The sequence below is a fragment of the Protopterus annectens genome, chromosome 17.part0 (assembly GCF_019279795.1).
Source record: "Protopterus annectens isolate FY-2018-M chromosome 17.part0, PAN1.0, whole genome shotgun sequence".
Classification (NCBI taxonomy): Eukaryota; Metazoa; Chordata; order Ceratodontiformes; family Protopteridae; genus Protopterus; species Protopterus annectens.
Window position 1 is genome coordinate 39,160,943 of NC_056751.1, and position 23,088 is coordinate 39,184,030.

Consider the following 23,088-nt stretch of genomic DNA (forward strand, 5'->3'; position numbering starts at 1 on the left):
CCCTTTGAATGACACCAGTACTTAAGCCAATTGTTGAAATTGATCATCTTGTCTTCATATTGTGGCATCATTCTTGGTGAGGGTAAGATGCTAACCAAGGTCAGGGTCATACCGGCCTGGGCTACATGCTCAGAGAGCTCCTCTATGTCTCTTTTCATGCAGTCCAGGGAGGTACGTCTCAGGTCATTCACACCGGCATGGACAATGACTGAGTCATATTTGTACTTGCCTTGGAGTGACCTGAATGCTTGTGTTATGTGGCGGATCCTAGCGCCCGACAGGCTGCTCACCGTGACCTTCTCCTTGTTCAGCCTGGTGAGCGGGACGTCAGTGAGCCTGATGATAGAGTCACCTATTACAAGTGTATCAGGTGTGTTGTTTAGCCTTAAGGGCTGTGACTGTTCGGCAATCTGGCTTTGTGAGATATGTGTTGCACGTGTTTTGTTTTGGGGTAGCGGTTGCTTGGGTGTCTGCTTTGGAGGTCTCTGCTGCTTAGGCAGATCTTTATTTAGAGCCTCCGAGTATGTTTTTGTGTGATTATGTGTTTGGTTTGCTGTCGTGGTAGGTCTACGTGAGACTGGTGTGTTGTTAACTCAAGGTTCCCTTAATTTGAACTGTTAATAGCAGCAGTCTGCATTTAAAGTGGACCTGTGTGTTGAGAGACAGCCTTACAAGACTATCTGCAAATATATAGAGCTGAGTATATTTTTCTGTATTATTCTGTATTATAGAGCTAAATTGTTGCTTAGATATCTGTTGTCTTTGTGTTCTGCAAATATACAGAGATCAGTATATATTTCTTTGGTTTTATAATTTGCACTCTGATTCCTCACATCTCTGTTAAAACTCCCCCTCCCCTCATTTTGGTTTATATTGCTTGTGTGTACTCAAGCTTCCCTTAATCTGAACTGTTAATAGCAGCAGTCTGCATTTAAAGTGGACCTGTGTGTTGAGAGACAGCCTTACAAGACTATCTGCAAATATATAGAGCTGGGTATATTTTCTGTATTATAGAGCTAAATCGTTGCTTAGATATCTGTTGTCTTAGTGTTCTGCAAATATACAGAGATCAGTATATATTTTTTTGGTTTTATAATTTGCACTCTGATTCCTCACATCTCTGTTGAAACTTTTCCCCACCCCTCATTTTGGTTTCTATTGCTTGTGTGTTGTTAACTCAAGGTTCCCTTAATTTGAACTGTTAATAGCAGCAGTCTGCATTTAAAGTGGACCTGTGTGTTGAGAGACAGCCTTACAAGACTATCTGCAAATATATAGAGCTGAGTATATTTTTCTGTATTATAGAGCTAAATTGTTGCTTAGATATCTGTTGTCTTAGTGTTCTGCAAACATACAGAGATCAGTATATATTTTTTTGGTTTTATAATTTGCACTCTGATTCCTCACATCTCTGTTGAAACTGTCTTCCCCACCCCCCCCCCCTCTCTGTTCTTGGTGGTAGTTTGAATTTGGTGGCTTTTGCAGTTCCCGCCCCACTGTAGATTTGATCTAGGACACTTCCCCAGTCCCATCTCTTTACCGCATTCTACCTAATAAACCCTTTCTGCACTTGCTTTTAGTCCTTTTTAATTTAATTACATTTTTTCAAACTGTGTGTGGACTAATATTGCTACATACTCAAGTGTGCCAGCTTGTACTGCATGTGAATTGTTTTTACTACTGTTTTTGCTACTTTTCTGAAAAAAAAACAAAAAAAAAAAAAAAAACAAAAACAAATTGCAAGCCTGTTTCCTACCTTTCCTGTAATTAGTGTTCCAGATACAGATTTGCTGTATCCAGGACTATTTGTAAGCTTCTGAGCCCCCAAGCCTTTCTGTGTTGGAGGGAAGCCTTCTAGCTTATCAGTGGGAGTAGTAAGCTCTAAGTAACCTGTCTACCACATAAGGAGTGGTTCTGGCCCAGAATTTGTAGTTATTGGCCGTTTGGGCGGTCTTCCATCTCTCTCAACTTTCTGATTTGAAGGCCTGCATTTGCACTTGTTTCTGTCCTGTAACTCCTGGGCCCATCTCATTTGCTCACAAAAAAAAAAAAGAAAAAATCTGCTTTTACTGTATTTGTGTTTCTTCCTACTTTATTTTGCTTTTGCGTCACCTTAAAAGTACTCAATTGTATTTATTACTGCTTGGTGTAACTCATTCTAAGCCTTTTAGTTTAAGCACTTGGGCTTCAGACCAGTTGCTTTACATTAGGAAGGTTTGAGGTCTGCACTGTGGTGGCAGGACAGGCAGTTTACATCCTTCTAAGTTAGGAACTGCTGATTGAGGGCTCAGTGTCTGTTATTCTAAAAATGTATTAATTCTGTTTTAAGCACTTGGGCTTCAGGCCAGTTATTTTACATTAAAAGGGTTCATGGTCTGCACTCTTGTGGGAGGATAGACTAGACTCTGCCCTTCTAGCTGGGAATTTCTCGTTAAAGGCTTATAGTGCCTGCACATTTAAACTGCTTCTTACTGAAATTGGTACACCTTGTTTGCTGTAGCATAGAATAGATCCAGGCCTGCTGAATCTAGCTTTGTTTGTATAACTTGAGCACTAATCCAGGCATTCTTTAAAGTATTCAATTGTATTTATTACTGCTTGGTAGTAACTTGATTAAAGTGTAGCTATCATTCTAAATCTTTTGGATTAAGCACTTGGGCTTCAGACCAGTTGTTTTACATTAGGAAGGTTTGTGGCCTGCACTGTGGTGGCAGGTCAGGTAGCTTACATCCTTCTAAGTTGGGAACTGCTGATTGAGGGCTCAGTGTCTGTTATTCTAAAAGTGTATTAATTCTGGTTTAAGCACTTGGGCTTCAGGCCAGTTGTTTTACATTAAGTAGGTTTGTGGCCTGCACTGTAGATGCAGAACAGGTAGCTTACATCCTTCTAAGTTGGGAACTGCTGATTGAGGGCTCAGTGTCTGTTATTCTAAAAGTGTATTAATTCTGGTTTAAGCACTTGGGCTTCAGGCCAGTTATTTTACATTAAAAGGATTCGTGGTCTGCACTCTTGTGGGAGGAGAGGCTGGACTCTGCCCTTCTGAGCTGGGAATTTCTGGTTAAAGGCTTATGGTGCGCCTGCATATTTGAACTGCTTCTTACTGAAATTGGTACACCTTGTTTGCTGTAGCACAGACTAGATCCAGGCCTGCTGAATCTAGCTTTGTTTGTATAACTTGAGCACTAATCTAGGCATTCTTTAAAGTATTCAACTGTATCTATTACTGCTTGGTAGTAGCATGATTAAAGTGTAGCTATCATTCTAAGTCTTTTGGATTAAGCACTTGGGCTTCAGACCAGTTGTTTTACATTAGGAAGGTTTGTGGCCTGCACTGTGGTGGCAGGACAGGTAGCTTACATCCTTCTAAGTTGTGAACTGCTGATTGAGGGCTCAGTGTCTGTTATTCTAAAAGTGTATTAGTTCTGGTTTAAGCACTTGGGTTTCAGGCCAGTTATTTTACATTAAGAAGGTTCGTGGTCTGCACTCTTGTGGGAAGAGAGGCTGGACTCTGCCCTTCTGAGCTGGGAATTTCTGGCTAAAGGCTTATAGTGCCTGCATATCTGAACTGTTTCTTACTGAAATTGGTACACCTTGTTTGCTGTAGCATAGACTAGATCCAGGCCTGCTGAATCTAGCTTTATTTGTATGCTTGTTGTTTGTTTGCTTATTTCCCTGAAACGCTAATTCCACCTAAAACGCGGCTTTTCAGCGCTTCTGTGGATCCCTAGTGATATCTGCATTGCTTACTGTACTTGTTTCACTTGAAAGAAAGTTACTATTTGTCATTTCTGCATTTAAGTTACCTGGCACTTGCTCACTAAAGCAATTATATAAGTCAGCACTAAAATATTAAAAGGACTACACCCTCACAAACTCCCCTTGAGTACCTCGTTCCCCACTGGCCCTTTTTTTTCAATTATAAAGGAATTCCCAATACTATTCTAGCATGTCCAAAGGTCAGTTGTCAATCTCCTCTCCGGTCCAGCTGGTGAATCTGGGAATCTTGAGGCAATGTTACAACTGCCTCATGTACACAGACAACCCTCTCCTCCTCCCAACAAATTCCAACACATGTGAGAGATGCAACCATATAGCCATACTGGAGGCTAAACTCTCTCAACTCAGTACTGGCGAAACCAGTCAGGAGGAGAAGGAAACCACACTCAGTACAATTCCAGTCTCACATAGACCTACCATGACAGCAAACCAAACACATAAACACACAAAAACATACTCGGAGGCTCTAAATAAAAATCTGCCTAAGCAGCAGAGACCTCCAAAGCAGACACCCAAGCAACCGCTACCCCAAAACAAAACACGTGCAGCACATAGCTCACAAAGCCAGTGTGCCGAACAGTCACAGCCCTTAAGGCTAAACAACACACCTGATACACTTGTAATAGGTGACTCTATTGTCAGGCACACTGACATCCCGCTCACCAGGCTGAACAAGGAGAAGGTCACGGTGAGCTGCCTGTCGGGCGCTAGGATCCGCCACATAACACAAGCACTCAGATCACTCCAAAGCAAGTACAAATATGACTCAGTCATTGTCCATGCTGGTGTGAATGACCTGAGATGTACCTCCCTAGACTACATGAAAAGAGACATAGAGGAGCTCTCTGAGCATGTTGCCCAGGCCGGTATGACACTGACCTTGAGTAGCATCTTACCCTCACCAAGAATGATGCCACAATATGAAGACAAGATGATCAATTTCAACAACTGGCTTAAGTATTGGTGTCATTCAAAGTGGATCCAATGCCTGTCAGCCTGGGATGACATGCTCGACAAGTCACGATGCTTTGCTAGGGACAGCTTGCACCTGTCACCCCTGGGCTTTCGGATATTGGCAAAGGCTCTTGCTACCCCCATAGTGCCTTTTTTAGGCAAAGCTCAAAAGACAAACCCACCTCCATAGGTATCACAAGGGATAAGAAACTAAGAGTAATGCTACTCAACGCCAGAAGTCTAAACCTCAAGATGCACGCACTCGAAACTCTCCTTAGCATGGAGAACATCAATATCTGTGCAGTAACAGAAACCTGGTTCAAGGCTCCCGAGAGCACCCCAGTACTACCAGGTTATACCTCATACCATGCTTTTCGGCCCCAACACTTGGACCGAACCACAAAAGGAGGGGGAGTATCAATATTCGTAAAAGATACCCACACCTCCAGGTTGGTGGCACAGCACGAAGTATCAGAGACTATCCATGTGCAACTAACAGCGGGTAAAACTGCCTTCCAGTTTATAGCCTGCTACAGACCACCCTCCCAAACCCAGGAACCCCACTCGGCCTGCCTGAGAACACTGGAAAATATGAAGATCTCTCCAAACACCATTATATTGGGCGACTTCAACTACCCAAACATAGACTGGAAGCATTACTCTAGCTCCAACACCCTAGCCCAAAGGTTCCTAGAATTTATAAACTCAAATGCTATGGAACAACTTGTTACCACTCCCACAAAAGGGGAAAACATACTGGACCTGATCATCACCAACATGGGGACTCTATACTCCAGACCAGAAGTGTATCCCTCACTGGTAAGATCAGACCATAAACTAATCTCACTGGATATTCACATCCCGACTCCACACCCTGCCCTGAAAACCACAGTGAAAAACTTCTCTAAAGCAAATTTCACACTCCTCAAAACCGAGGTGGAATCCTTCAAAGTCCCCGGGCCTGTGGAAAATACGGCCCAGACCGCAGAATCCTTTATAAATGCATTCTATGAACACCTTCAGGAATGCATGGATCATGCAATCCCAAATAAAACCAAGACCGAATCCTCCAAAGGCAGACGTCCTGTCTGGTGGACCCCAGCCATAAACAAACTATACAATAGAAGGAGAAAGCTACTACATGATAGAGCAAAATCCCAAAAAGGGAAGGCATCTCTGATCAGTATTAGCAAAAAACTACGGGCTCTCATAAAATCATCTAAGGCCAGCTTCGAGAGAAAAATTGCACAGGACACCAAGGATAATCACAAGGCTTTCTTTAGTTATGTTAGGAACCTAGGTAGGAATTCCCAGATATGCTCAGAATTAGTCCAAAATGACAAAAAATACACCAAACCCACAGACATTGCCAACATCCTAGCTGCCAAGTTCAGCGCAAACTTCTCCCCTCCACCACCAAAAGGGCAAATATCTATCCCAGCAGAGTGCTGCCCCCCTGACATCTCAGATGCTCAGGTAAGAGCTGCCCTCTCCAAAGCAAAAAACACAGCATCAATGGGACCAGACGGTGTCCCGGGCTGCGTCCTACATGAACTCCAAGAAGAGCTAAACCCAAACATAAAACTACTGTTCAATCTCAGCCTTACTACAGGATATGTACCCAAAGAGTGGCTTACAGCAACAGTGGTCCCTCTCCACAAAGGTGGTGCCTCAATGGATCCTGGAAACTATCGCCCCATAAGCCTGACTAGCTTGGTCTGCAAAGCTATGGAAAGGATCATCATGGACCTCATAAATAAAGATATTGGGGAACTACAGACACTGGATCCTACCCAGTTCGGCTTTGTTAAGGGCAGATCCTGCCTCTTAAACCTGACTGATTTCTTTGAAACAGTCACCAAGGCCAATGACTAGGGGAAGGTGGTCCACACAGCCTACCTGGACCTCGCAAAAGCCTTTGATACAATACCCCACTCGGGCATTATAGATAAGCTCACCAGCTTAAATATAAACCCCTATGTCACTAGATGGGTTGCAAACTGGCTCAGGGACAGAACCCACATGGTTAGAATTGCTGGAGCCATGTCAGGCTCCAAACCAGTTACAAATGGCATCCCACAAGGCTCAGTCCTGGGACCTCTCTTGTTCGGTATATATTTCTCGGAGGTACAGGCCAACACGGAAGGACTGTGGCTGACCAAGTTCGCAGATGACTGCAAACTGGGTGCCATAATCGACTCTCCAGCCGACACAAGCATCCTCCAAAAGGGCCTCATAGAAACAGACAACTGGTGCCAGAGCCATGGCCTCAAGCTAAACACCAAAAAGTGTATAGTCATCCCCTTTGGCAAAAACAAAGTGCCCACAAATTACCACATAGGTGGTAATCCATTAAGTACAGAAGAAGTAATTAGGGACCTGGGGACCCAAGTTGATAGCAATCTCTCATTTGACAACCACGTGGCCAAAGTGGTTAGAAAAACATTTCATATAGCCCACCTAATCATGAAGGGATTCACATCTAGATCAGGGAAGGTCATCGTGCCTCTTTACTCATCAGGCCCATAATTGAGTACAATGCCCCTTTTGGGATGTACCTTACCAGACACCTGCAGCAACTGGAAAGACCCCAAAAGTACCTCACCAAGAGGATCAAAGGGCTCAAACAGATGCCATATGCTGCCCGGTTAAAGAAACTCCAGCTCTACTCAGTGGCATACCGCCTGCTCAGAGGCGATCTGTGCCTGACGTATAAAGCCATGTCCAACCCGGAATTAATGGACATTCTGCACCTCAGAAAATCCAAATCCCATCGAGCTACGCGCTCGAGAGACTTGAACCTCAGCACTGAAATAAATAGGACATGCTGGAGGAAAGATTCATAACCAGAGGCTCCCTTCACTCTGGAATAAAATCCCAGTCCAGGTTAGGCAGAGTCCCTCATTGACTCTCTTCAAGAGGAATCTTGATGAGTGGATGGGAGATCGACGTTTACCGGTATCACTTCTGTGTCACTGTTAGACAGAGGCACAGTATACTTACTCGAAAAGGGCATAGCAAAATTAATTTAAAATGGGTGGCGAAAGCCAAACACACTCTGGCTAGGCTTATAAATGCCCTAGGGCAGATAGCTTAGTATGAACCTATGAACCTATAAAGTAATAAGGTCTTCAGTCATTCTTATCATTAGTTCTTTAGGCATTGAGGCCTGACCATGCGGTCTGGGCGTCAGTTTTCTAGGCATGGTTTGAGTTTTAGGCCTTGAAGAAGAAGATGGCACCGGTTTAATATGCAAGTCAGTAAGCCTGAATACATCCTCAGAAGCCGGTGCCTGCACAGCAGCTCCGGACCCATCCAAGGTAGAGACATCTGCAGGTTCCACAGTTGAAGCATCTCGTGGCATACCGGACTCCAAATGGGTCTCAAAAGAGGCCTGTGAATCTGAAGTAGTGGGTATCAGGGGCTGAGAAAGCGCCTCACTGAGTGCCGGCGAATTGGGTGGCCTGTCTCTGTCTTTATCTTTGCGTTTCTGTGGCATGTCGGTAGTCGGATGGCTTACCGAAGCCATATCAGGATAATTGAACCGAGCACCAAAAAATTTAGAAGCACACATATACCGACAACGGATAGTTCATTGTTTAAATAAGGCACAAAACCGACAGCGAGGTACGTTGTGATCGGGGCCTAGGCAAGGAATACAGTACGAATGAAAATCTTTATGAGGTATTTGCTTTCCACAAGAAATGATTATTTACTTTTACTGACATCGGTTTAGAGCAAGGAAAAGTTTCCCCAACAGGGAACCAACCAGTTACAAATGGCATCCCCACAAGGCTCAGTCCTGGGACCTCTCTTGTTCGGAATATATTTCTCGGAGGTACAGGCCAACACGGAAGGACTGTGGCTGACCAAGTTCGCAGATGACTGCAAACTGGGTGCCATAATCGACTCTCCAGCCGACACAAGCATCCTCCAAAAGGGCCTCATAGAAACAGACAACTGGTGCCAGAGCCATGGCCTCAAGCTAAACGCCAAAAAGTGTATAGTCATCCCCTTTGGCAAAAACAAAGTGCCCACAAATTACCACATAGGTGGTAATCCATTAAGTACAGAAGAAGTAATTAGGGACCTGGGGACCCAAGTTGATAGCAATCTCTCATTTGACAACCACGTGGCCAAAGTGGTTAGAAAACATTTCATATAGCCCACCTAATCATGAAGGGATTCACATCTAGATCAGGAAGGTCATCGTGCCTCTTTACTCATCCCTCATCAGGCCCATAATTGAGTACAATGCCCCTTTGGGATGTACCTTACCAGACACCTGCAGCAACTGGAAAGACCCCAAAAGTACCTCACCAAGAGGATCAAAGGGCTCAAACAGATGCCATATGCTGCCCGGTTAAAGAAACTCCAGCTCTACTCAGTGGCATACCGCCTGCTCAGAGGCGATCTGTGCCTGACGTATAAAGCCATGTCCAACCCGGAATTAATGGACATTCTGCACCTCAGAAAATCCAAATCCCATCGAGCTCACGCTAGAGACTTGAACCTCAGCACTGAAATAAATAGGACATGCTGGAGGGAAAGATTCATAACCCAGAGGCTCCCTTCACTCTGGAATAAAATCCCAGTCCAGGTTAGGCAGAGTCCCTCATTGACTCTCTTCAAGAGGAATCTTGATGAGTGGATGGGAGATCGTACGTTTACCCCGGGTATCACTTCTGTGTCACTGTTAGACAGAGGCACAGTATACTTACCTCGAAAAAGGGCATAGCAAAATTAATTTAAAATGGGTGGCGAAAGCCAAACACACTCTGGCTAGGCTTATAAATGCCCTAGGGCAGATAGCTTAGTATGAACCTATGAACCTATAAAGTAATAAGGTCTTCAGTCATTCTTATCATTTGTTCTTTAGGCATTGAGGCCTGACCATGCGGTCTGGGCGTCAGTTTTCTAGGCATGGTTTGAGTTTTAGGCCTTGAAGAAGAAGATGGCACCGGTTTAATATGCAAGTCAGTAAGCCTGAATACATCCTCAGAAGCCGGTGCCTGCACAGCAGCTCCGGACCCATCCAAGGTAGAGACATCTGCAGGTTCCACAGTTGAAGCATCTCGTGGCATACCGGACTCCAAATGGGTCTCAATAGAGGCCTGCGAATCTGAAGTAGTGGGTATCAGGGGCTGAGAAAGCGCCTCACTGAGTGCCGGCGAATTGGGTGGCCTGTCTCTGTCTTTATCTTTGCGTTTCTGTGGCATGTCGGTAGTCGGATGGCTTACCGAAGCCATATCAGGATAATTGAACTGAGCACCAAAAAATTTAGAAGCACACATATACCGACAACGGATAGTTCATTGTTTAAATAAGGCACAAAACCGACAGCGAGGTACGTTGTGATCGGGGCCTAGGCAAGGAATACAGTACGAATGAAAATCTTTATGAGGTATTTGCTTTCCACAAGAAATCCAATTATTTACTTTTACTGACATCGGTTTAGAGCAAGGAAAAGTTTCCCTAACAGGGTACTTGGCTTTTAGTTGAAGACTTTCGTTCTGAAACTCGAAAACGAAAATTTCAGGAGTCGGCCAACTGGCACTTGTGAACTGCTTCTGCTTCGGGCACTGCACGGCAAGAAAGACTGATGTAATGATGTCGGCTGCATGTTTTATACCTCTGACAACCTGACGTCATGGAAGAAGACACAGCAACCGATGCAGGACCCAAGACTTTGTTAATTAGGCTGACTGAGGGCTACCTACTAGCAGATAACCCAAATGTAATGACTGCAACAGTGAAACAGGAAGAACATCACTGCGCTTGGTCGTGAGAAGCACCCAGACAGAAGAGACATTTGTTGTGACTACCCACACTGACATTTTCCCTTTCTGGAGGACATGAAACCATCAACACTAAAAAATAAAAGAGAAAGATAAGGAAGAACCCCAACGGGGCACTAATCTGAAAAATGGCTCGGTAACTACCACAGAAGAAAGGCATTCAGATCAGCGTTCAATGATGGCATTTGGACTGGCGGCATTTCTGAAGTGTGTACGTCTGTACATCACCTTCATGCCCTACACCTTGCACGGGGATCATACATGTGACGTAAAGTGCCTGTAGATACTAAAGGGTTTGGTATACTGGCCAGATGATGGGCTATCCTTGGCGAGAGATTCCTTACATTAAGAATACTGCAACAGTGATAAGGAAGGATATGCCTCATTCTCATTTATTTATACTAAAAGTATTTACAGCCTAAACCAAGGCATTGTACAAATAAAGAAAAAATATACACAACACAACCAGAGGTAAAAATCTATAAATCTGCAGGGAGTAAGGCAAATAAAAACCAAAAATACAATAAAATAGTTAAAAAATTCAAAAGTGGTAAATATATTGTGAGATTTTAAGCAGAAGCTTCTAAAATTTGGACAGCTGCCTTAATCAGAGGTGGCAGTTGATGACACAGAACCCAACCAGATCTTTCAAAGCCTAGTTTGTTGAACACAGATAACTTTCTTGGGTGGCATAAGCCAGGGAACCTTGTTGGCTAGGCTCACTTATACCCTTGAGCCGAGAGCCTAGCACCTACCTATGAACAGGGCTTCTATAGTCTCTTAAAGTAGACAGGATCCAGACTCTGAAGGGCAAGTTACGTGAAGGTCATGATTTTATTTGACATTTGTTCACTGGGAAAGTCTTGACTGAGCTAGTGACCTTTTCAGTGGAGACTCAGGGAGAAAAGCTCCACAGAATAAAATACACAGTGTTAAAATTCAAAGTAGTTGCAATACAAATTAACATTTGGATTAAACTTAAGAATAAAAAAAAAAATCAATATGTTATGAGATACGAATTCAAAGTTTATAAAATATGAATCAGAGAGAAATTTTACACACAAGTAGTGGAAATAAATGCAGTTAGAGATAAATGCACAGAATAAACTAAGTCTATATACAGGACATGAGGTATTTAGGTTTTGGAAACGTGAAGATAGCTGCATTTTACTGTAGCAGGTTGGATATAGTTCAGATTAGTCATTTTATAATTAAGTGCACAGAAATTAGTATCAGTGTATAGTGAGGGTAGAAGGAAGGACAAAGGAGAAAGCAGAGAACAGGTAAATGGGGGGTGTAGGTAGTTTGTGGAGGCTAGTTTAAACTACTTTTAAATACAAATCTGGTTGCAACAAGTAGCCAGTACAGTTCTTGTTACAGTGGCTGCAGCATGAGGATACAGAAGTCAGAGCGTGGAATTCAGTCCCTGATAAAGATGTCCTAAGTCACATTCCCAAATGTCATGGTAGCGGTCACTACAGTAATCCAAGCATGAGATATAGCCAAAGAAGGAATCACCACTGCCAAGTTCAAAAAAGGTACCAAATGTTTGATCTGTGCTATGTTCTTCAGAAGAAAGTAAGACATCCAAACAACATACCTCCCACATACCCCTTAGCTACGTCTTTACTAAAATAACCCAATATATAAGCGTCCAAGGAACTCTGTGACAAAATTGGGTTGGGTTGCACGGCTAGTCCTGTAAAGACACTGGTAGTTGTTAGCCTTGTATAAACCTATGAACCTATGACAGCCAACATCTAATTCCTTCAGAATAAGCCTATCAGCAAGAACCACACTCATATCTCAGACTCATGACAAACTCTAACCTGCTGCCTCACAGGTTATCAAAGAGGAAAGAAAGTGAAAATGAAAATGAATGATGAAATGAAGGATGAAAGATGCCATGAAAAGCATGGCCTTCATATTCACTGATCTGACCTTGAAGCATTTAAGCCTTAACAAATCTTTGACTTCACCCACTCAGTTGACAATAGCAGCAAAGCTGGGCAGTGGTTCCCTACACAAATACAGGTATAGCTGAATATCATCAGCATAAGCTTTATACTTCTACCCACAATAACATTCCCCAAGTGGCAATATGTATAACATGAACAAAAAGGTGAGTCAAGATAGAACCCCATAGCATTTTACACACCATCTAACTTTGTGTCCTTGTACATACTGATCACTTAATATTTTAAATCTTTAACCTTCAAACGATAGTCACATTTAAGTAAATCAGTATAAAAATTTGACTTCACACTTACCATAATCCTGCAGCAACTCTTCCTTAGTTGACACTGTGAGAGACTTGTCCTTTGAAGACAGAACTATTGCGAGGCAAACATAATGCTGCTCAGAGGAGCTTGCTCGACGGACAACAGTAAGAAGTCGGACAGGATGATTATTAGGTGGTGAGCTGAAACGTTCAATGCAAAACCAGGTGGAGTATGTTAATCCTGATGGAGGGGGAAACAGCCTCTCACCTAAAGAGAGAAACACAATGCAATTGCAGTTTGATTTATTTATTCACTTTACTATACAAACTTACTTAAAATAGACCACAAAGACACTGTTCCTAACAGAGAATATAAGGTTCAACTGTGCATCACATTCCCACATTATCTAGCACTAATTCAACTAACTACTGCACACAAATTTATTTACAAGCCATCTAACTGCCTGTCTGTGTTCCCTACTCACTAAATATCATTCTAACAGATCTCTCCGATCCAATAACCAACTGCTCCTAAATGTAGTGAAACCTACCCATACTGCAGGAGAATAGCGCTACTCCTTCTCCATTGCTAAACTATGGAATACTCTCAACAATAAGGTCTATCAGCAGTACCCCACTAATCAAAAATCCCCTAAAACAACATCTTTCCTCACTATAGCAGTGCCACTGCACCAAGGCTGCAGGTCATAAAACCTGACCACCCCCACTTACCTCCTCTGGCTGTATACAGAAGACACATCTACTTAACTACTCCAACGGACTATCTATCCTCAGGCTGTGTTCCTATTTTTTCTTACAGCTACCCTTCTACCATACCTTCACTGCCCACCCTGGGCATATTATTCTTCTTACCAGCATCTGCATCTACTGCATTTTAAGCATTAGTTGTTGTTAAAAAGACCTAGATCTATCTCTCCAATGACTATTGTTGTTTGTAAACTACTGAATATTTTCAGTATATACTATTACCTCTCTACTGTATGTTGCTGAAGTTGAATTTTGTACTTCATAGTTTATAGTTTAGTACTAAGCTAACTGCCATTCAGAGCCATTTTAAGCCTAGCCAATTATCCCTTGTGAGACTCAAACCCTGCACCTTGTGTTTGTAAGGCAAACACCTTAGCAATTAAACCACCCTCCCTACTTGCTGCACATCTGTAGATTTTAATATTTGAACTATCTGTTCTTCGGAATGCGCTGACAATGTATTCTCCACTGTTTAATACTGTACTGGATTTGTAACATTCTGTTCATTCTAATGTAGCCTTATAATATATGTAAATGTTTGTAACATGATTTACTGCATGAACTGTGTAATACCTATACTTAAAATGTGTTTCTGGAGCTTTTTTCCCCGGGCCTCCACTGAAAATGGCTCACCTTGGCCCAGTGGACTATCCCGGCAACAAATGCAAATAAATAAATAAAATCAAAAATGTCACAGTCAACAAAATATGCTGGACAGTGATCTTCCACATTATTACTTACAACCTCATTCTAATATGCTCAACTTCATCCTTCTTATATCACTTCAAACTAAGTTAGCCCTTCCACATTAATACTTACAATCTCATTCTAATATGCTCAACTTTATCCTCCTTATATCACTTCAAACTAAGTTAGACCTTTCACATTTAGTGTTCCTCCACTAACCAGTGGCACCATTCTTATGCTCCTTGTACAGCCTTGCTCATCTGAATCTATGCTATCAGTATTTAATACTCAATGGCCTTATAGAGGAGATGGCTACAAGTGAACAGCAGTAATTAGGAGCAAAAGTTTGGTTCTTTAATATCAACTTTCATCAAGAGTGACTTTTGATCATCTGACTGGGAGCTTAAAAATGCATACTTATTTCTTTATTTTCCGTAACTAACAATAAAATCTTTCCTGCATCATTACTGTCTGGCATTTATACATTTTTCTCTAAAGGGTATGCAACAAGTAATTGTCAATCTTCATAAGACTGACAATAAAGAAGAATATTTAACCAGCAAACAGAAGCCGCGGTGACGCAGTGGTAGCGTTGTTGCCTCACAGCAAGAGGTTCTCCTGTTCGATTCTCAGCTGGAGTACCTTCTGTGGGGAGTCTGCATGTCCTCCATGCGGTCGAGTGGCATTCGAAAGGCATGCGCAGAATGGGCGTGCCTTTGTTGAAGGTTGGGCGTCGAGCTGGCACCTCGACACCCGTAAAAAATCTACTGCCAATCATTAGCAGACCTGAGTTCCACTGTGGCGACCCCTAACCGGGAAAAGCCGAAAGAAGAAGATTTACTCAGCAAACAGAACTACTTAAGGCATCTTTACAACATGGTAAGAAGAGAAAAAATGCAGAAAGTACCTTAAATGATGTTGACAGAAGACACAAAGGAAACGAGATAACACTTTTTTTTGTAACTGAAATAAAAGTTTGTTAGGCAAATTAGAAGTCTTGGAAATCATTTGAAGAAAACAGTATTAGGATCTTTGGTCTCCCAGAAAACATGGTGGCTCGTCTTACAATATGGATTCCCAAAGTACTGAAACGTCAATCACCCCTACCCATTGTTACTAATGCTTGCTAACCCTAGGCCTACCCATAACCCCAGACTACACCTTACCTTAGAAAAATCCTTTCCATAATACTACCACTACTGAGACAGCATGCCTGAATGCAGTGGCAGGGTTCTGGTATTCTGAATGGAAAAGGGAACTATTTGGTTTCTTTCTTTGATGGATTTTTTTTTAAGCTGCATGTTTTTGAGAAGGCAAATTTCAATCACTAGTGAAGGAAACACTTTATAAAAACTGGAGCATCTTTAAAACTAACACTGAAATCTTTCAACTTTTAGGTGAGAAGCCTATATTTACAACTAAGATTGGCCCTAATTTAAAAGTAATTCTGGAAAATAAAAACAAAAATAAAAATCAAGGTGAACATTTTAAGTTAAATGGCAGCAGACCCTGTGGTAGGTGTGCCTACTGTTCTTACATATTGCAAGACAATTCTATATCCTTGGACAATAAGAATAAGAACACAGTTTACCCAAGAAGAGGTAATTGTTATTCAAGTAAACTGGTATACATTACAAAGTGTAATTCCTGTATATCTTTTTACATTGAGAAGACAGAAAGGTTATTTAAAACTAGAATATATGAACATCTAAATGATATAAAGAATAAAAAGTTAACAAATGCTTTGTATAAGCATAGTACCCAATGTGTGGATTACAGTGGCTTTAAATCTGCCATATTAGACTGTAGTGAATATTGATGTGAGGGGTGGAGATTGGCAAAATGTCCTGAACAAGAAAGAACTTTTATGGCAATTAAGATTAGCAGCAAACTTCCCCCCAGGGTTGAATGACCACTTGACTATATTACCTATTCTGAAAGAAAAGGCAGGACATGTTTAAATGTCCTTCACAGGTTTAAATGCGACTATGTAATACAAATAACATAAAAGTATTTGAACATCTGTTTTTGTATTGCAAATTTAAATTAATGTAACGCTTTCTTGTGGCAAACTGCTTGAACTAAGCAAGAGATTTTGGTTTTTACAGCATTCATACTTCTGTATTGTTTGAAAATTCTGTAAATGTCTTTTTAAAAACTAGTTTTAAATGTGTGAGGTGTAACAGCCAATCATTGCCAACATTATACTATTTAAATACTTTTTTTATGTTTATTGGGTTATTCTGATGAAGTCAATTGACATTGACGAAAGCGCTAAATTTTACTTGTGTTTTACATTTGGAATAAACTGGTTTGTGGACTCGCAACAGTAGTGCTTTTTTTCTGGATTTATAGAAGACACAAAGGAGATGAGAGAACACTTTTTTTTGTAACTGAAATAAAAGTTTGTTAGGCAAATTAGAAGTCTTGGAAATCATTTGTAGAAAACAGTATTAGGCTATTTGGTCTCCCAGAAAACATGGTGGCTCGTCTTACAATATGGATTCCTAAAATATTGAAATGTCAATCACCCCTACCCATTGTTACAAATGCTTGCTAACCCTAGCCCTACCCATAACCCCAGACTACACCTTACCTTAGAAAAATCCTTTCCATAGTACTACCACTATTGAGATAGCATGCCTGAATGCAGTGGTAGGGTTCTGGAATTCTGAATGGAAAAGGGAACTATTTGGTTTCCTTCTTTGATGGATTTTTTTTAAGCTGCCTGTTTTTGAGACCAATTTCAATCACTAGTGTTCAATTACTTTCTTTTCAAAGACTACTGTATTTAACCATCTGACATACATATACACACACGTGTATGTAGGTGTTAGGTCATGCCAGAAAATATTCCAAAGGGACAAGTTCAATTATCTGGTTACTAGTTAACCAAATTGACTAAGAATACGGAGGAACTCAGAGGATGTTTTGCAATCTACTCTTATCCGAACTAACTGAAACAGTAAAACTGCTCTGTGGAAAATCCAGAGACACTGGACTTAATAATAATAATAATAACAACAACAATAATAAAAGCTATTTGTTAACCAGGTAGGCCCACTGGATACACAGTCCCCTTCCTAGGGTGATCCTGATGCAATGCTTGATTAAGACAGTTACTCAAAGTCACACAGTAGGTAAACGACAGCTGAGCCAGTCAAACCCAATACCACAGGAACTACAGCTCACAGCTACACCAACTGCCACAATTAAAAAGGCAAGTTCCACTGGTAACCCTACATTTTGCCACTGCCAACCATTCTTTCAGAATTGGGAAATGGTAATACATTATATCTTCAGGTGTGCAAACACAAACATTTGGTAAATGACATCTAGGCTGTTGAAAGCACAAATACCAGAGCTTGAAAATGAAACTGCTGCTTTGCTCGTTAGAACTGAAGATATTTTTTGCAAGATCTCAATGGAATATAAAGATCTGAGTCTATGTCCAATGCTGCTATACAAGTACTCCATTACATGAAAGACAGCAGTCTTCAGAGAAGCGACAAACAAAACTGAAAGACTTCTGTATTTATAAATGTGTTTAGATTTGCTACATGAAGAACTGTTCCTCAAGTCTTGTGTTCTTCTGGTATTAGGAATAACCTGGAATAAAAGACTTGACCACATTGTTCTAAGGGTAACATCTGTATTACCAGCTATTGTACTTGATGGGGTGTTAGTGGAACAAGCTGCACTTAAAGTCTCTGACTCTGATATGCTTCTTTTGCATAACCTTAATGAACAGAAACCCTTTTCCCATAAAAAGGCTTCTCAATGGGAGTAGAACTCCTCTGTTACTGATATGGGATACATACATTTCTTTAAAAGGAAGATGTGGTACTGGCTTTCTTTCAAGAGACGCAATAATCATATGGTAGTTCACCAAAGAAATAGTCTCCTGTCAAATCTGCTTCTGAACTTCTACATCACAGGATACATTTATAAGCCATGTAAATCTCTTCTTACTGCAACCCTTGATAAGTCAGCTCCTGGATTCATCAGCAGTGTCATATGCACATTTCAGTGCATGCATTCCTATCTTGTGTAATGAAGAAGCCCATTTGTTTCTGTTTTATTAAAATTACTACTGTATATGGACTAAAGTTTTCATACAGCTGAAACAGAACTCATATAAGATAGCTGTGCATTAAATAATTAGGACCCATTGCAGATACTCATCCATCATGCTAATGTACTAGAACAAGTATACATTTTTCTACTGTGTGTGTCTAGTAACCCTAAATTCTTAGCAAATGGGTAAACTTGCCAGAGGCACACTTTTTTCACCTTGTTCAGATGCAGATACACAAACAGTACATGGATCATGTACATGTGCTATAATAATCCTCTGTCAGCTTTTTTAGAGACAGAAAAAAGCACATGAGCTGATGATCGATTTTTAAAATATCCTTTTAAGTAAAATAAAGTAGAGAATGTGCTCAATTTGCATTAGGAACTTCAATTTCTCTGAATCTGAAAATTCACCCATATAACTGATGATGAAAAACATCTACTGACACTGACCCCAAGGACTAAATTCAAGATTTTTCCCCTAAAAAAAAAAAAAAAAAAGAATAACAAATCTGCCCCATTTATTAATCTTCACAACTAGATGTGTCAAGGGAGGATGTTTTTCCACACAAACCTCTGCAGATCCCTTCAAAGATCTGAATCTCTGCATTCTATCTACAGACTTGGCATTGGTTCACAAAAATTAATGCCTTACGTCCCTGCTTTTTAATGCGGCTTCTTGTACCTTATTAAAATATTATCTGGCAAAGGTCTAACACTCAAAGGAGGAATGTATAAATTTAGAGGCTGAATCAGGTTAAGCTATGGAGAGCCTAGGCTGATAAAGAACTGGTGAAGCACTATGCTCATTCATCACTAAGCCCCCAGACCCTGCATGGTGTCACAGGACACCAATGTAGGTAATGATGGATGCACTACTAAGATTATATCTTTAGAAAATAAATGCATGTGTCTGTTTTGAGACTTGCATGAGAAACAGTACCTTCCTCAAAAGAGCAGAAGACTTTAATTTCTCTAATTCTTAGTGGATTAATTTCTGCTGGGCTTAAACTATATTCCTTTAGCCTATTTTTTCATGTTACTCTATACCATACATCTTCTCAGAAGTTAATTCAAAAAGAAAATAGTCATAAAAATAGCAACCTGTGAGAGGAGACTGGCAACAGCACATCACGACTATAACAAGTATTAATTTTAAAATCTTCACTCAAGTTAGTTGCACAGGAGAGAGAAGGATAAAGCTCTGACTATAACCCAAGTGCTAAGAGTTCAACTAGTGGCTTGGGTGTTTGATGGCATAGGCAGGAAGGATGGGTGTGCCCATCATGGGGAGGAAAGTGTAGCTGGACATCTTTTTAGTGGTGGTGCAGTGGAGGCCAGAGCTCAGAGTGGAGAAAGTACAGTTGTGTACACTTACCATAAATGTAGATGTTCGTGTGAATTCACTGTTGCAGTCATCACATTTGGATTATCTGCCTGCAAGTAGCCCTCAGCCGGCCTGAATACCAGAGTCGTGGGATTTCTGCGTCGGATGCTGTCGCTTCTTTCATAACGTCAGGGGTATAAAACATGCAGCCGACGCCATTACATCAGTTTTTCTTGCCCCAGATGTCAGGTGCTCCCAAAATAGGAAGCAATTATATGCCAGAAAAAAAGCAAATACACATAGTATTAGATATGCCAAACCAAAAAGGATAGGTGAAAGCAAAGACAATCAGGGGGCTGGAGGGAGGGTAACCAGGACTGCAACAGTAAATACACTCAAACATCTACATTTATGGTAAATTTACACAACTGTACTATGTTCTTCGTGTTTCACTGTTGCAGTCATCACATTTGGGTTGATTCCCAAAGCAAAGGATGGGTGGAGGTAGATTAAAAAGCATTAGGAGTGGCAATCAGGCCCTGTAAGACTGCTGTGGCAAATCCAGCTCTGGATTTAGAAAAGATAGGCAAGTGGTAATGCTTGGTGAAAGTGTGTACAGAACTCCAGGTTGCAGCTTCCAGGATGTCCCTGGTAGGGACTACTCCGAGAAATGCAGTAGAGGTAGATGCAGCCCTAGTGGAATGTGTTCTTATCACCTGTGGGGGAGATTTTCCATGGTGCTTGTAGCAAAAATGGATGCAGTGTGCTATCTATTTAGATGTGGTTTGCTTTGAAATGGCCTTCTCCTCTGCCCCTAAAGCAAAGCTGACTAGCAGCTGGTCAGATTTTCTTAGTCCTGTCCAAATAGAATCTAAACTGTCTGTGCACGCCTATAGAATGCAATATCCTTTCCCCTTTATTTTGAGGATTAGGGAAAACAAGCAGGCAAATGAAGGGACTGGTTTAAAGCCACAAAAGACACCACCTTGGGCATAAAATATGTGTTAGTCCCAAGGGAAACCCTGTCCGCATGGAAGATAATGAAGGGTTCCACTGCCATAAGGGCCTGCAGTTCAAACACTCTTCTTGCTGAAGTGATGGCTAGAAGCAAAGCTGTTTTCCACGAGAGGAATTTTAACTCTGTGTAGCAGCTGGTTCAAGGGGGGGGTGGTGGTGTAAGTTTTTCCAATACAACGTTAAGGTCCCAGGTTGGAGTGGGAGCTCTCCTGGGGGGGGTCTTAAAATTTTGGCCCCTCTAAAGAAAGCACACTTGTGTACAATTACCATAAATGTAGATGTTTGAGTGTATTCACTGTTGCAGTCATTACATTTGGGTAATCCGCTGGCAGGTTGTCCTCATTCGGCCTGAATTCCAAAGTCTTGGGTCCTGCGTCGGTTGCTGTCTCTTCTTCCATGACGTCAGGGGTATAAAAACACGCAGCCAACGCCATTTTCTTTTGTTTTTCTTGCCCCCGATGTCAGGTGCCCCCAAAAAGGTAGCCAAAAAAATAAATATATATATATATATATATATATATATATATATATATATATATATATATATACACATGCATCAATATAAACTTTATCTTCATCTACAAGCAAATACACCACATAGGTTGTAGAAGATAGAGAAGGAAAGATAAACTCCAGAATGAGAGGGGGATGGCGGGAGGGTAACCTGGACTGCAACAGTGAATACACTCGAACATCTACATTTGGTTGGTACTCTTCTGAGAAAGGCTGCTGAAGTAGCTGCAGCTCTGGTGGAATGAGACCTAATGCCCTTGGGCACAGGTTTACCATGGTGTAAATAGCAGAAACGGAAGCAGTGGCTTATCCACTATGAAATTGTCTGCTTTGAAATAGCCTTGCCTTCTGATCCTGCAGCATATGTCACTAGCAATTGCTCAGTTTTTCTTATAGCTTTAGTCCTGCTCAAGTGGAATCTTAGCTATCTGTGTACGCCCAAGGAATGCAGAATTCTCCTCCTTGTTCTGCGGATTTGGATAAAAGGTTGGCAGATGAATTGTTTGGTTAAGAGCCACACTGGAAACCACCATAGGCATAAAAGTAGGATTTGTCCTCAGAGGCAACCTTGTCTGGGTAAAATATGATAAAAGGCTCTACAGCCATGAGGGCCTGTAGCTCTGAAAATATTCTTGCTGAAGTAATTGCTAGCAGCAGAGCTGTTTTCCATGATAAGAACTTTATATCAGCGGTAGCAACTGGTTCAAATGAAGGCAGGGTGAGCTTTTCCAACACATAACTGAGGTCCCATGCAGGCAATGGTGATCTTCTAGGAGGCCTTACATTTTTGGCTCCTCTAAGACACTGCTTTAGTAAAGGATGAGAAAAGATTGGTGGCTCTGTATTGTAAAGAGCCGAAATGGCAGAGGCTAGGATTTTAATTGATGAGAAAGATAGGCCTTTGTCAAGCATCTCAGTTAAGTACTGCAATATCTGAGGAATATTTGGTTCTGCTGTATCAGTTCCTTGTGCTTGATTCCAAGCACAGAATCTCTTCCATTTGTCAGCAGAAGATTTTCTGGTACTAGGCCTTCTGGCTTCCAAAATGACATCCATCACAGCTTTACTGAGAGGTGTTGTTTGTATGACTACATTATCAGCCATGCTGCCAGGTTCACAGTCTGTAGTTGATTGTGCAGGATCTGATTGTTTTGCTGGGACAGCAGTTGTGGTCTTTGAAGCAAGGTCCAAGCTGGATAATGAGACAAGTTCCTTAAGACTGGGTACCAGTATTGGCTGGGCCAGTCAGGGGCAATTAGTATCATCTTTGGTTTCTCTTGTCTGACTTTTAGGAGGACCTTGGGGAGAAGAGGCAAAGGAGGAAAGGCATAAACTGATAGGTTTTTCCAACTGAAGGATAGGGCATCCACTTTCCATGCATGTGTGGCAAGTCCTTGTGCGGAATCTTTTTAAATGATAATTTTGAGGGGAGGCAAATAGATCTATGTCTGGGCTCCCCCATTTTTCTGTTATCATGCTGAAGACTTGTGGATTTAGTTTCCACTCGTGTGGATCCATAAGGTTTCTGCTTAAATCGTCTGCCGGAGTGTTTTGTTTTCCTGACAGGAATTGAGCTTGAAAATGTATTTGGTAGGTCAAAGCTGTGTCCCACAGTGCCATGGCTAATCTGCAAAGGGGGTATGAGTGTGTGCCCCCTTGCTTGTTTATATACCACATGACTGTGGTGCTGTCTGTCTTTATCAGTAGTTGTCCTGGATGAAGTAAGTCCTTGAAGGCTGTTAGGGCATTTTGAACAGCTAGCATCTCTTTCTGGTTGATATGTAGATGCATTTGTTTTGGTGCCCATATGCCCTGAATGCATCTTCCTGCCATGTGGGCCCCCCAGGCATAATCTGATGCACCTGTTGTTAAGGTTTGGCTGGCAGGGGATAGAGTGAAGGGCCGTACCAAGTTTTGGTGACATGCCATTGCTCACCAAAGAAACTCCT

At 41.6% G+C, this 23,088-nt stretch overlaps 1 protein-coding gene across 1 annotated transcript in view; it reads right to left on the reverse strand.

Moving 5' to 3' along the window:
• Positions 1-23,088, reverse strand: part of WDFY3 (WD repeat and FYVE domain containing 3) — a 5,086,165-nt gene that overhangs the window by 2,733,420 nt on the left and 2,329,657 nt on the right. Inside the window, exon 19 of the mRNA XM_044059488.1 lies at positions 12,800-13,018. Within this exon, the coding sequence (XP_043915423.1) occupies positions 12,800-13,018 (219 nt within the window). The remainder of the gene's footprint in view (positions 1-12,799; positions 13,019-23,088) is intronic.